The 13,511-nt window shown below is 38.6% G+C and overlaps 1 protein-coding gene across 1 annotated transcript in view; it reads right to left on the bottom strand.

Annotated features, from left to right (window-relative positions):
- LOC119701008 (pinopsin-like) overlaps positions 1-13,511 on the bottom strand; it is an 83,351-nt gene that overhangs the window by 26,427 nt on the left and 43,413 nt on the right. The window contains exon 4 of the mRNA XM_038136827.1: positions 1,466-1,699. Coding sequence (XP_037992755.1) covers positions 1,466-1,699 — 234 coding nt within the window. The remainder of the gene's footprint in view (positions 1-1,465; positions 1,700-13,511) is intronic.

Below are 13,511 nucleotides of genomic sequence, written 5' to 3'. Positions count from 1 at the left end.
GTTATTTTCACTGCTAATACACAGTGGCACAGCAGAGGAGAGCTGCAGGTCAATGCTGCACATTAGCTATCATTTTGGTTTGATTAGTAAACAGTATCTACCCCAAATCTGACCAAGCACCTCCCCTTCAGGGTGGCTCATCTCATCTCCATGTGTAAAGACAATACCAAAATGTATTTGCTATCAATATTATATAACCTGCTGCAGTGATCATAGCACAATCAGATTATCTCTCAGTCAAGGTCCTCAGTCAAAGTGTTCAGAGAATAAAGAAGAAAGACAGATGCTGCTGTTGAGAACTTTTCATAAGAATTGTAAAAGGTAAGGGGGAAAAGTTACTGGTTTTTGTCAGCATTAACACTTTTAAAATTTAATGTTTTATTTGCTTCAATGTGAGTTCAAACTAGACATTGGAAATGAAGCCCTGGTCTTGGGGAAGGCAATAGAACTTTTTCCTTCTGGTTTCACAGCTTGCTTGAGATTTTCCCCTCAAATTTCAAGAATAGATTCCTTCATTGTTTAAGAAATTTAGATTAGATGAAGCAGGCCAAGAATGATCTCAGGTTGTGGCAAAACTTGAATACATTTGGCTGTTGCATTTAGCTCTTCCCTTGTCTCATCTCCATAATAATATATTGCTGCTGTTGATAAATACGAAGGGTGGGTTCCAGCATACATTGAGCAAGAAAAGATGAAGGGTGTTTCTTTGCTTTGTAATGGACATAATGAGGAAATAAAACAGAATAACCTCCAACATGTAATCTAATAAAAAAGTTTTCATAAACTATGCATATTTTTTTCAGATTTCCTACTGCAAAACAATTTTAAACTTCCAGATCTGCCATTATCAAACTTTAGAGTCAGAACTGTCAACACAGAAACATTAGGAGGCTCACTCTTGAGTATTGACAATGGCATTTACAGGAATGAGAGACCTGAACTGGATATAGGCATTTTAGAATATGCTTTGGTACTCCTGAGACAAAATTCGCTATCTATTTTGGCATGTAGCTGAACTGTAAATTTAATAGTAGATGCCCACAAAAACAGTAATCTAAAATCTAGTTTCAAGGGGATCTATAATGAAAATGGTATTTGCAAATGGTCTCCTTTATTTTGTTTTCAAGGTCATGAAATCCCTTCATCCCCTTGTCCATTTTTCCCCCCACTCCTTAACCTCACCAAATGTTTGAGTATTCCTCTTGTAAATGCTTTTGGCAACAACTCCGAAGGATATAAACTAATACCCAGTGTGCCCTCAGAAGAACACAAGCAATTTCAGTAAGCAAACATTTTAACATTTCTGTTCTTCCTATCTAGCAATATGCTGCTGTTTGCAAACAGTAGTATTGTTTGGACAAGCCTTCAATGTCCTTTCAATGTCATTGTGACAAGCAGTCACAATGGTCAAGAATATCTGATGGACCCTGAAGAAAATACACTTTAAAAATAATATATGTCTTACCTGTTTATTCATAAGTATGTAGATAATGGGATTACAAACAGTGCTGCTTTTTGCTAGGATGGAAGGTATGATGCTTGTAACTGGAGTCACAGCACCCGGCTTGCCAAATGTTGCAAGTAATGCTATAACCCCATACGGAATCCAGCACACCAGATAACAGATAACTGTAGTGATCACCATGAACAGGACGTGGTATTCTCTTTTGCGGGCAGCATTCTTGTGGATTTTTCCAACCTAAGGAGAGGTTTAAAAAGAGATAAAATTTAACAAGCAGAGTTGTTGGATTGACTGCATGAGCAACCTGGGACTATTGGTCTTGGATCAGCAATAACAATCAACACTGTAGTTCCAGAAGCAAAACAAATGCAAACCCAAAAGTGATTGAATGCAGTGAAAAGACTTTCATCATTTCCATCAGGCACTAGGGGAAGCTTTGCAGAGACCGCACTGCATGCCAGCATAAACCAGAGTCCCAGTGGAGGTTGGAGGAAATGCAAAAAGGTGTCAAAGCATCTAGTCTGTAACAGATATTAAGTCATCTGCAGTTGCTTTTAAGGTATGCAATATTGTGTAAATGTACCATGTTTTCATTCAAATTATGCCGGTACACAGAACTTGTTTGAGATGAAGAAGCTTTACATAGCACATCTGAAGCACCAGAAGTATTTTCTGTTAAGGGTGTGGAAATAGCAGAGCAACACTGGGACTGTGCTTAGTATCTCTGTCCTTGGACCTTTTGAACACTAGATAAAGCCTCAGCTGGCCTGGCATAGTGTTAGCCGTGGTCATACTTGGAGTGGGAGACCAGAGAAGCCTTGCTGAATCACTTGATGAAGTTTGAAGTGGTGGGATTCATTCCTTCTAGACTATTTCTTTCAGGTACTTAACCATTATGGTAAAAGGGCTTTGCTCCTGATAATGATCAGAAACAGGTTTTTGTGCTCTTAAAAAAAAATGTGCTGAGTGCTGATTCATTGTGGTTCATTGGTTTTTTTTGAAGAAATGGGATAGAATTGGCTAAACAGGAAAAGCAGATGTAGATGGGCAGTTTCAAAGTGATGGTACAAGAATCTGTCTTGTAACCATGAATTTGATAGTAGTTACAGTGTGTGGGCAAATCTGCTGTGGAAGTATTTATAGTCTGTGCTTCCAAATTTATTCTCCTTTAACCTATTCTGGATTGAAGCATCATACCCTTTGGGAGTGTGGAGCTCTAAGATAAAGCTTTAACATTAAAATAACAGCCAAATTTTATTTTTAAGCCTTGGTGTGAATATATTTTTCTGTAGACAGCTGCAGAATGCTCTTCCAGTGTTTGGGCAGCTGAGTGCATTGGTGGCAACAGTGAAGAATGCTCATTCCCTAAAAATCAACAGCAAACTCTCCAAGGAGGTTAATTTTGGAGACTCTCTCTCCACTGACTCTAGATGGAAACTCAGGACGCTGGTCTCCTGAGGTTGGAGTTGATTCCTCAGCTTTACCCCAGAGTGTGTTTAGCAAACCCAGATGTGCCAGCAGGACTTCAGGAACTATTCAAATGTTTAAACTATATTGATTGAGCCTTGTACTCAGCCAAATCTAATTTATGTCCACTTTAAGGTCTTTTTGCCTCTTGAATGCAGCACTTGAGAGTAAATTGCACCCAGGGGAATTAAGCCCATGTAAAACTACAAACACAAATAAGCAAAAAAGCTGCTCTGTGTAATGGAACACATCCAAACTTTACTTAATCTAATAATAAAAATAAAGTTTTAAATCAAGAGGTTTAAACTGATTCAGGTAAATGAATAGAGCACAGTTAAAGGTGGAAGTCACCAACCATCCCAGTCAAATGTCATTTGCTGTTGCCTGGCACATCCCTTGTGCATGCCAAGAAAATAGAGCTTTTTCTACCCTTTGTAGTGTGGGTCTTTTTGCATAATGTATGTGTTTATGTATCAGACTGCGAGTTAAACACATATATAGTGACTGTATAAAGCAAAGTAATATGGTTATAGTTTCTTTTTAATTCATTATGACTCCAGGCTTCTAGAGTGCTTGCTTGTATCTGGAGTTTCAGTGGAAATGTCCCTGTAAATGAAATACACACTAACTTTACCTGCCCAAAACTAGTAAGTATTTTTCCTGGCTGTTTTTTAATGATTTTCCACAAAAAGGCAATAACAAAATAAAGTTTATCCTTTCTGAGAAGACTTGGGACTACTTTTTTTTATAAGACTGCAACCTGTTTATAATTACTTTAGCTGGAAAAAAGGATTAATAATAGATAATGGTCCAATCCTGTGTTGCTTATTTGAACTAAATTTTTAATGACTAATGGGAAATTTCTCTGACTGATGAATCCAGGATCCCATGCGAGCAGCAGCTATGCTACGAATTAAATATTAACCCAGGAATGCAAAGCCCCAGTTAGCCATGGCATCCACAGCTGAAGATCTTCAATGAACACAGATGGATCAGGCAACACATTTTTGCTCTGTGTTTAGATACATATCATGAAGAGTTTGCAAGAGTTTACCCTCTGCACAGAAAAAATAGAGACCATAAAGGAAGGAAGGAATGATGCCTGAAAGTAGAGTGGCTATGGATGTGATTTTAGCATGTATCCTTCCACTTTTCACATGTTTAGGTCATTTTCATAGGAAGGGAAGTTTTGAAATCATGTACCATATTTGTTCTCACACTTTTGGTTTCATTGTCTTTGCAGTTTGGCAGCCTACCTTTAGAAGGTGTTACCTTTAAAAGTTTTCTGTTTACTTTTCTGGTACTAGAAGGCCTCCAGCAAAATATAACTCAGGTTCATGAACCTACAGAAAGATTACACTTCTGCAGGTGAAAAAGCAGAAGACATTTTAACATTAAAATAATTCTATTTGTTATTTTAAAACTACTGGACAATTTACACAATTGCTACACTGTATTTTCAGTAGTCAAATGGAAATGCCTCCCTGGATGTCCAGCTGGTAGAAGGGCATCAGATAGTGATGACAGAAAATAGATTCAAATAATAATCTAGAATAGCTGAGCTTGTGAATCTCTGTCTAAATGTGAACATACAGGGTATATATAATAAGAATTTTAAATACTTAGAAGATCTTCACCACATTTTAAAGTGGCACAAGAAATACTGGCCCATTGGGATCAGATTGTACTTATGTAGGATTTGCTGTAAATTCAGCTGTTTTCTCTGGAACAAAGATCATCTCCTGCCCAATTTAGCAGTATAAAGGTTGGGAAACCATTATATTTAAAGAAAAGAAGACTCGGGGATTGGTTGTTGAGGGGTTTTTAATGAGGAAATTGTGTTTCTCCCCTCCTTTCATCCTGGGAAGTAGCAGAAATGTTTTGGTTTCTCAGAACTCAGCTGGAGGCAAGCTTGTCTAATCTCAGGCACTGAGCATAACAGTGGCACAATTAGCTCCGGTCTGGATTTGCCCTGCAGCCACGCTGCATCTCACATATACCCAACACTTTTTTCAAGTCAATCTGACACAAAAAATACCACTACTTAGATCACTAGGGCAGCATGCTGAAAACAAACATTAGATATAACCAGCCACAAAATGTGGGAGAAGCCAGGGTGGCATTCAGTGAGGAGGCTGGCATGGTAGAAATGTCCTCAGAAGGAGGCCAAGTGACACATTGATTGGTTGACCTCAAAAGCTGCATCCGCAGCTGACAAGATGTAGCAGATACATAACTCACCAAGTGATGGGCTGCATTGCTATTCCATGTGTTGGAAAAGATGAAACTGGGGAGCTCTGAGCAGAGCATAGAAAATTTCAACAGCATTAGTGAAAGTCTGGAGAGGTCATAAACCAAAGACAAGGGGACCTTACAATGTGGATATGGAGGGGGTTAGTAAAAAGAAATGCAAAGAGCTTTTGCTGTAACTGTGGAGATTGTTAGGTTAGAGATGAAAGAAAGGGATTCAAAATACCTGTTGTGACAGGTACTCTGCAAGGAGAGAGAAAAGTCTTTAAACTGGATGCAGGCAAATGTGTGGGCCTGTCACAACAAAGACCCACAGAAAAGGTATGACTTAGAGGAAGCTTGACTTCCTCTACGGAGAACAAGTCTGTCTTTTCCTTAAAGAGAAAAGAGAATATGTCTGTCCTTGAAGAAAACAAGTAAGCCTTCCAAACACATAAACACTGTTGTGCAAGGGTATGGGAGATAATAAAAGGACTGTAGGTCATAGGAAATTTTTTTAAGGCAACAGGTAATTTTGTTTTTTAAAGTAACAGGTTCTGGTTACCCAATTTAGGCATTGCAGGTGTTAGTCCAGACCTCATCACTGTCCAAGTCAATGGGTTCAGTCAGCCTGTTCCTGGAGGGAGCAGCCATTTGGCAACCACAGCTGAGTCCATGGGTTTTTGTCAGGCCAAACACTGGAGCTTTCATGCCCAGACAAAAGAAGACAGCAGCTGCTTGCCTCTGGGCAGAGATTTTCTGGTTAAATATTTTTTAGCTATCAAACAGCTTCATATGGAGAAATGCCCTGAGCAGTGCCTTACCCAAGGGGACAGCTGCCCCTTCCTGTGCTCCAGAGCCAAAAGTTTGACCTACTGCAGCCCCTTGCTCAGCTCTCTCTGGATTTATCTGCGTATGCCTTATGGGACCAAGGGAATACTGGTCACACTTACATCCACTCAGAAGAAGGTGCCAGCAAAGATCTGAATGGTTGTTCACAAAGATTGGAGGCAGCTACAAGGCTAACAGTGCCAGGGGCACATATCCAGTCAGTCCATCATACTCCCATCACCCATAGGCAATCTGGGTTTTTTTTGCATATGTAAGGCAAAGGAGCTGGGCCAAAGTTAGCTGTTAAGAAGGGGAAGCTTCAATGACGAAGATCTAACCTGAGTATTTTGAATTCCCTTGTGTTTTCTTTGTCACATTTACCCTAGTCTCTCCTCCTTACTTAATGTAGCTACGTGCTTTTTCTCATAAAGCATTTCCTTCATATTTTAACTGCACCCGTTTTCAGCTGTGAACATCTTGAAAGGTTATGAAGAACACATGGCACCCCATCCATTTAACCACTAGATGGAGAGAATATTCACCATCCAGAGCCACTTCAAGCAGGGGACATGTACATCATAACATCTTAGAAATCAGGGATCCTGTTTGTATGTTTTGTTCTTCAAGTCACTTTCTCTTTCTCCAGCTATTTATTCATACAGAGAATAGTATCAGTTACTATACTCTGTGTACCTAAATAGTGGGTGCTGTAAACATCCTTTATGTAGCTCTCTCTAAACAAGCAGAATGGAAACAGGGCACGAAGTGCTATTTTCATCATGGCTGATACATTGTTCCTGGATCTGTATTTGTGCATCTGACACTCATATAACCATGTTTACTTCACTACTTCAGAACTGCACAGTGAAGAAAAGGCTATTTATGAGCAGCAGTGTTTGTTGCCACCAGCATCTTTCAGTATCAGCTATAAGTGCTTGTTTTGACATGATCAAGTATTCGACAGTACTACCAAAACCAGACATAAGTAAAATATTCATTACCATCTGAGGGAAGTCTGCCAATCTTTGAACATTTAGTCTGCTATGGCTTCTTGAAGTGAACAGAAGGCATCTAGACTTTTTATGCAAAAGCTGCAGTAGAGGAAAAAGCTGGAAAAAGATCATTCTGCCTCCATCATGAACCAGTCAAGTAAGAAAACAAAAAGAAAAGAAAATCAGATATGGCCTCCATTTATTGGTATGAACAAACCTCTACTAAACACTGCAGTCAAACTAAGCAGTGACTGAAATGTCAGTTGTGATAAGCTTTCTCCTCTCCCATCTCTGTGGATTCTGTCCTCAGGCGAAACAAGGAACAAAGGAGAAAAAAACCAACCACACCTCCAAAGCATGTAAAGCTCTAAATAGCTGTAGGAAACATACTCTCCAAGTAATCTATTTCTCAGTGTGAACTACCCCCGATACAGTACTGTACAGATTAATAATAAGGGGCATTAAATACGATGTTGTAAAAGAGGCAATCCTGGAAAAAGAGGGTTCACGGGCTTAAAAAATAAATGCCTCCTTTGTTAGCAGTTAGGTGGCTCAGTTCAAAATGAGTGAACACTGAAGAGATGTATTGTCCCGTGGAAATGGAGAGTGAACAGAAACATCTGTTTTGGATCATCTTAGAATTCAATGGGCCTTGACTCTACAAAGCATTTACACTTACACATTCAGTGAGCAAACCGAGATTTAAACATGCACATGAGCATTTTGCTCAGCTGGGGCCACATAATGAGGTAATAGCAACAAATACAGAAGGCAGAAGCCATAAAATCACGCAAGGGGCCATATAGCTAATTATTTTATGTCACTGTTAAGTGTAGGAATTTAAGTCCACAGGAAGGATATTTTATCAGCTGAAGACAGGTTTTATTGTAAATTTTTGTTATTGAAATGGGAATTAGCTGCCTTAATGCCTCAAGGTGAAGTGATGCTTAAATACAAAATTCACAGCCTTGTACAGTGCCCTTAAAGCATAAATGCTACTGATGCTAAAATCAGCCAAGTTCTATGGCAGACTTAAGGAACACCATAATCCTCTTAGATGCAGAATTTTTTTTTCTACTGCTAAAGGGCTTTTAGCAGCAATTTGACTAACACAGTGAACACATTCCCATATATTAAATAAGGAGCTCATGGTGTTGCTCTCATCATTGATAATTCATGTTTTATCCTGACCCTCTTTATTCATTGTGTACTTTCTAGCATCAGTGTGCATGAGAAGATTAAAGGTGTATATGCTTGCTATCATTTGGGTTGCATTAACAGTTTGGTTTTAGAAAGAGAAGTCCATTAGATACTCTTACAAGGACCACCAAAGTCCAACTCCTGCCCTTGCACAGGGCAGGTCCAATAACCACACCATACAACTGACAGCATTGCCCAAACACTAAGTTATGGAAATTCAACAAGTCCGAGTGCCAGGTGCTGCACACAGGTTGGGGAAATCTCAAAAATTATGGCAGACTGAGAAAAGTCCTTGAGACCATCCCAGCAGAAAAGGAATTCAGGGTTCTCATTGATGAATATCTGGATGTAAACTGGCAATGTGCACTCTCAGCCCAGAAGGCCCAAATACATCCTGGGCTGCATCAAAACAGGACTGGACAGCAGGCTGGGGGAGGTGATTTTCCTCCTCTACTCTGCCCTCATGAGAGCCCACCTGGAGTGCTGCATCCAGCCCTGGAGTCCTTAACACAAGGAAGATGTGAGTCTGTATTATAACATTCCTACATGTGTTGCTGCTCTGCAGCACAACTTGCTATTATAAAGGTGGAAGGTATTGAGATTGCTTTCAGAAAATCAAGGCAGTAATTTAGTTTAATATTTCTCTTCTTGAAAAGCTTGCCAACAAATTATATTTTTAACCAATAATTTAATAACCAACTTCTGGTTTGGGTTAGGGTTTTTGTTGCTGTTTTAAAAATGTTTGATTGCTTTGACTGACTGAACAGTCCAGCTGACAATAAAGGAAAGGAAAAATGAAAAGAAAATTAAAGCTGACTTTGATGTATTTTGCATTGAAGAATTTCTGAAGCAGGAAGAGAAAATGTCAGACCTTAATTCCTTCTTGGTTTCTGTGTTCTTTCTTCCAGAGACAGCAAAATGTAAAACGTGTATATGCAACATCACTAATAAAGTTGAACTCTTCAACAACAGATGAACTGACAGGTGTAAAATTTCTTTCCAGGTTTCTCTCTAGGCTACTTTATGCTAAACAGCAATATGCTACCATCTACATAGAAAATGGACTGCACACTTTCCTGCACCTAAAGGAAAAATATTTTCAATCAATGACAAAAAATAACATTTTGAAATATGTATATACATGTATTTGCATTTATGCAAAAATGTATACACACCACATGCTATATATCTTACAAATATATATACACACATTCTATACACACACACACACACACACACACACAAACATATTTCCGTTTCCGTAACTATGTGAAAATTTTTACACCAGAATCATCCAAATTTGGAGAAGAAAGTGAGGAAAAAGCAAGTTGTGATGCAAGTATTATTCACTACCATCTTTACCTCATGAATTAAATTAACCTTTTCTACTCTAAATATCAATACTTGCTTTGAATCTGGGGCGTGAATTTAAAAAAAAAAAAGCATCAGGGTAATGTTTTCCCTGAAAATGGAGCTTGGCTATTCCCCTAGGTCCATTTTTGCAGGTATGTAAGCTCTCACTCACATTTAATCCTACTTTTCACCAGGCTAGCATTTGTGGGTGAGAAGTCGAGTTTGCTTTCCTCTGGATTGGTAGCTGCACTCCTAATTGTAACCACAGTTACCATTTCTCCTGGGAAGAGGATGGACTTTCCCACACCTTACTGAGGGATCCCCTCCCACTTTCGTGAAAATTTCTGCTGACATAAAGCAAGGAATCATGGACATGTGGGTATGCTTTTGATATGTAGCTATTTACATTTAAATAAGCCTAATAGATGGGCTTGGATCTGCTTGTCAAATCCTATAGACCCTACAAAGAATATAAATACAAAGTGTTTTCAAAACTCTTATCTAATTGGCATCTTTAAAAATACAGGAATCATGCCAAAAATACACTGAAAATGTTCTCCAGATGTTTTCCCTCAAATTCTTATACACTTGCCATGGCATAGGTGTATTCAGAAAAAAAACCAAAACAAAAACCAACCTGACTCTGAGAACTCTGTAAGTCTTCAATTCTTCTCTCACCAGGACCCTTGATACCCTCCTGATTTTAAATCCCACTCCACAGTGTATCATCCTTTTTTCAACACAGAATGACAAACTGGACATAGAAATTAATGTAAACAGCTAACTTAGACAAATTAAATTTAATTTTACACCTGAAGCTCAGGTGTACACAGTTTTTTTTCCTTGGGAGAGGTGTACTCAGGACTGTGTTGCACCTGAAAAAGTTAGGTGTCTCTAGCCCTCACTCTGATAGGTGAGAGGGTAAGCAAGGGAAGTTGGCTTAGTGAGTTGTACTGAGACTGGTGTTCATAAATATTTATTTATCTTCACGCACAGTAAAGGAAGATCAATTCCTTCTCTGTAGCTTGTGAATTACAGACAATCCTTTATAAATTATGTAAAATCAGTAGCTACTGGAAATAACCAGAGCATCAAGTACTTTGGCTGATTTTTACATCTACCTAGAGTAAGTACAGGTAATAAAAACCAAACCAAAACCTACCCAATAACAAAATTGGTTTTTTTTTTTTTTTTTTTTTTTTTTGTTGAAAGTTTTATTCTTACCCCCACAAAACAAATCTTTAAAACAATTCTATTGGAGCTCTGGTATTCATAGCATTAGACCAAAATCTGACATTATAAGGTGAAGGTAGCATAAAAGAATCTAAGAAAAAGATCAGGAAATAGGTAAGGAAAGAATAAATAATTAGACGTGGAGTAAGTAACATCCATTCTCTAGCACATATGTGGTCCATTCTAGTGATTTGTCCACAGAGGTTTTTCTAGTCTGGTGCTACAGGCTCTGCCTTTTTTGATGCTGCCTTTCCCACTGGCACTGCAGCCTTTTGGGAGAACCATCATGCTTCAGTCTGAGAACACCTATTCTGTCTACCCATCTAATGGTACCTTGAGGATCACCTCAAAGCATTCCTCTTAACATCAGGGTCCACCAAGAAAGGGAAGGTAGTGGGCTTGTTCAGCCTCTTGGTTGGAATGAACACACCCTGTCAGAAATGTTCTCTAAAGAGAGGGGCATCATGTTCACTGCGGGCAGCCAGACATTGCTTCACTGGAAAGAAGATGTAGGAAACTGCGTGGGAGTGACTCCTCCAAGCCTGCAACTCAGAATCATCATGCCTTCAGAAACCCAATATGGATCTATTTGCAGAGATCCATAAACTCCATTTTCAGGAACCTTTTGAAGGAATTTAAGACATGCCATACCCACAAGTGACAGAAGAAAAAACAGTGTCAATAACGGGAAAGACTTTGAAGTAGTCAGATATAGCATAAGGCAGCTGGTAGGCAGCAAGATGACATAGACAGAAATGGACTAGAGAAACAAGTCCCAGAGTGCCAGTCTAAAAGAATTGACCAGAGTTTATCCATGCCCAGTACTCTGAGACATGCAAGATCCAGCATTTATATGTTCTGAGCATAGCTTTGTGATATGCATGGCACGTAAAAACACACCGTGACTCCTAAATAACACAGAAAAGATGGGCAGTTGTGTTTTAGATAGTATTCCTTGTCAGAATTTTGAACAAAACTAACAAAAATAAGATGCTTTCTTGTATAGCTCAAAACATTCTAATTTTCCAAATGCTTAAAAATGCTCAAATGGATGAGCTTGTTGAGAGACTTCCAATTTCTACCCCCTGTATCCTCTCTGATGGAAAACTGTGGATCTGTGGAAGCAATGATGCTTGAAAACTTGTAAGTTCTACATACATATGGCTGAGGGAGGGATATAAATGCCATTTTTTCTTTATTTCAGCTTTACACTAAATTATGGCCTAAAGTGGAGCCAGCTAGATGTCTTCCCTGCAGAGTCAGCATCATCATTAGAAAATAGTGAAAAGGAGTATAAAAAAACCAGATATATGTATGCGGCTTTTTTAGTAAAATGTCTCTGAATTTTACTCTTACCAACATACATGATTGTTCAACTCCAGATAAAAGCTTCTCTTTTTTTGTTTGTCTATCTTCTGAAGTTGGACATAATATTTGAAAAGAAAAGGAAGTATTGCAATATTCTATTGCAATAGAAACACTGAAATCTGCATCCCAAAGTACAATAAACATGCCATAAAATATTCTCTAAGTGAAAACAAATGCCAAACGTGACAGAGTCAGCAAAGTTTTGGGTTATAGCTGTTGTTACATATTCACAAATCTGGCATTCTGAAAGTTTATATTACTTTGTCAGATGCACATTAAAATAAATAGCAGCTGGTAGACACAAAGGACTGAATTTCTCTGCATTGCTACCATTTCATTTTCATGTTGTCATAAACTATTCTAGTACCATACATTTCCTGTTACTGTGATGAAGTGGTTTTACTATCTTTGCAAATAAATATTAGGAATTCCATGAATTTTAATGCATTTAAAATCTTACAGCCAGAGGGCTGGAAGGATTCTCAAGGGATTTGGGGTTGTCCTTCATTCCCCCTTCCTCCATATGTACTAAATGCAGGACAAATACTCTTCAATCAGACTGAGATTTACTATCTAAAAGAAAGATATTTCATGCTCCTGAACACCTTCTCCATGATTTCAACACCTATATCCTTACAAACATAGTAACATCTGATGTAGACCTTAATTTCTAGAAAATGTTTCTTTGTGTCTTTCCATCAGTGTAAGAGTACACAAGCACAAGTCACAACTGCTTCTCTTTAGTAGCAGTATTTTTACATTTGAAAACTGTTCACATATCTGTTCTCAAAATGTGTATATCTTGGTTCAACAAAACCAAGCAGATAGAACAGAGCACAACCAAGGTGAGGTGTTCCACACCTCTGCTCACCTGTCCCACAATTCTGTGAATTATTTCTTCAGGTAACACAGATTTCTGGGTTATACGGGAACACGATGAATAACACAGTACTGATGACAACTGAAAACAAACAATACAAATTCCAAATTGTGTATCCAAGCAGAATAATCACTATCACTCTGTAAGTGTTCATTTGAGCTACTTGACATGCATCCTCATGTACTCCAAGAGGACACACAAAGGTGCAGTAGAAGAATGTTATGAATTATGAATTATGATGGCTATTCTTTAGTATGTTTTGGTTGTTTTTTTTTTGTGGTGACTGAGAGAGTAAAGTGGCAGTTGAGTTGTGGTGACTGAGAGAGTAAAGTGGCAGTTGAACAGATAGCAAACTGGTCTTCTGCCAGTGAGACCACTGACTGCATCCAAGAAGGCACCAGTTCATACAGCTGCAGGTATTTTTCAGGAGCAATCTAAGAGTAATCTAATATAGGGGTTCCATTAGAATGGTTCAGTCAGCAAACATGATCAGGTA

Source organism: Motacilla alba, chromosome 1 (assembly GCF_015832195.1).
Source record: "Motacilla alba alba isolate MOTALB_02 chromosome 1, Motacilla_alba_V1.0_pri, whole genome shotgun sequence".
Lineage (NCBI taxonomy): Eukaryota > Metazoa > Chordata > Aves > Passeriformes > Motacillidae > Motacilla > Motacilla alba.
The sequence above is the reverse complement of the archived record's forward strand: the minus strand, read 5'-3'. Positions and strand labels throughout refer to the sequence as shown.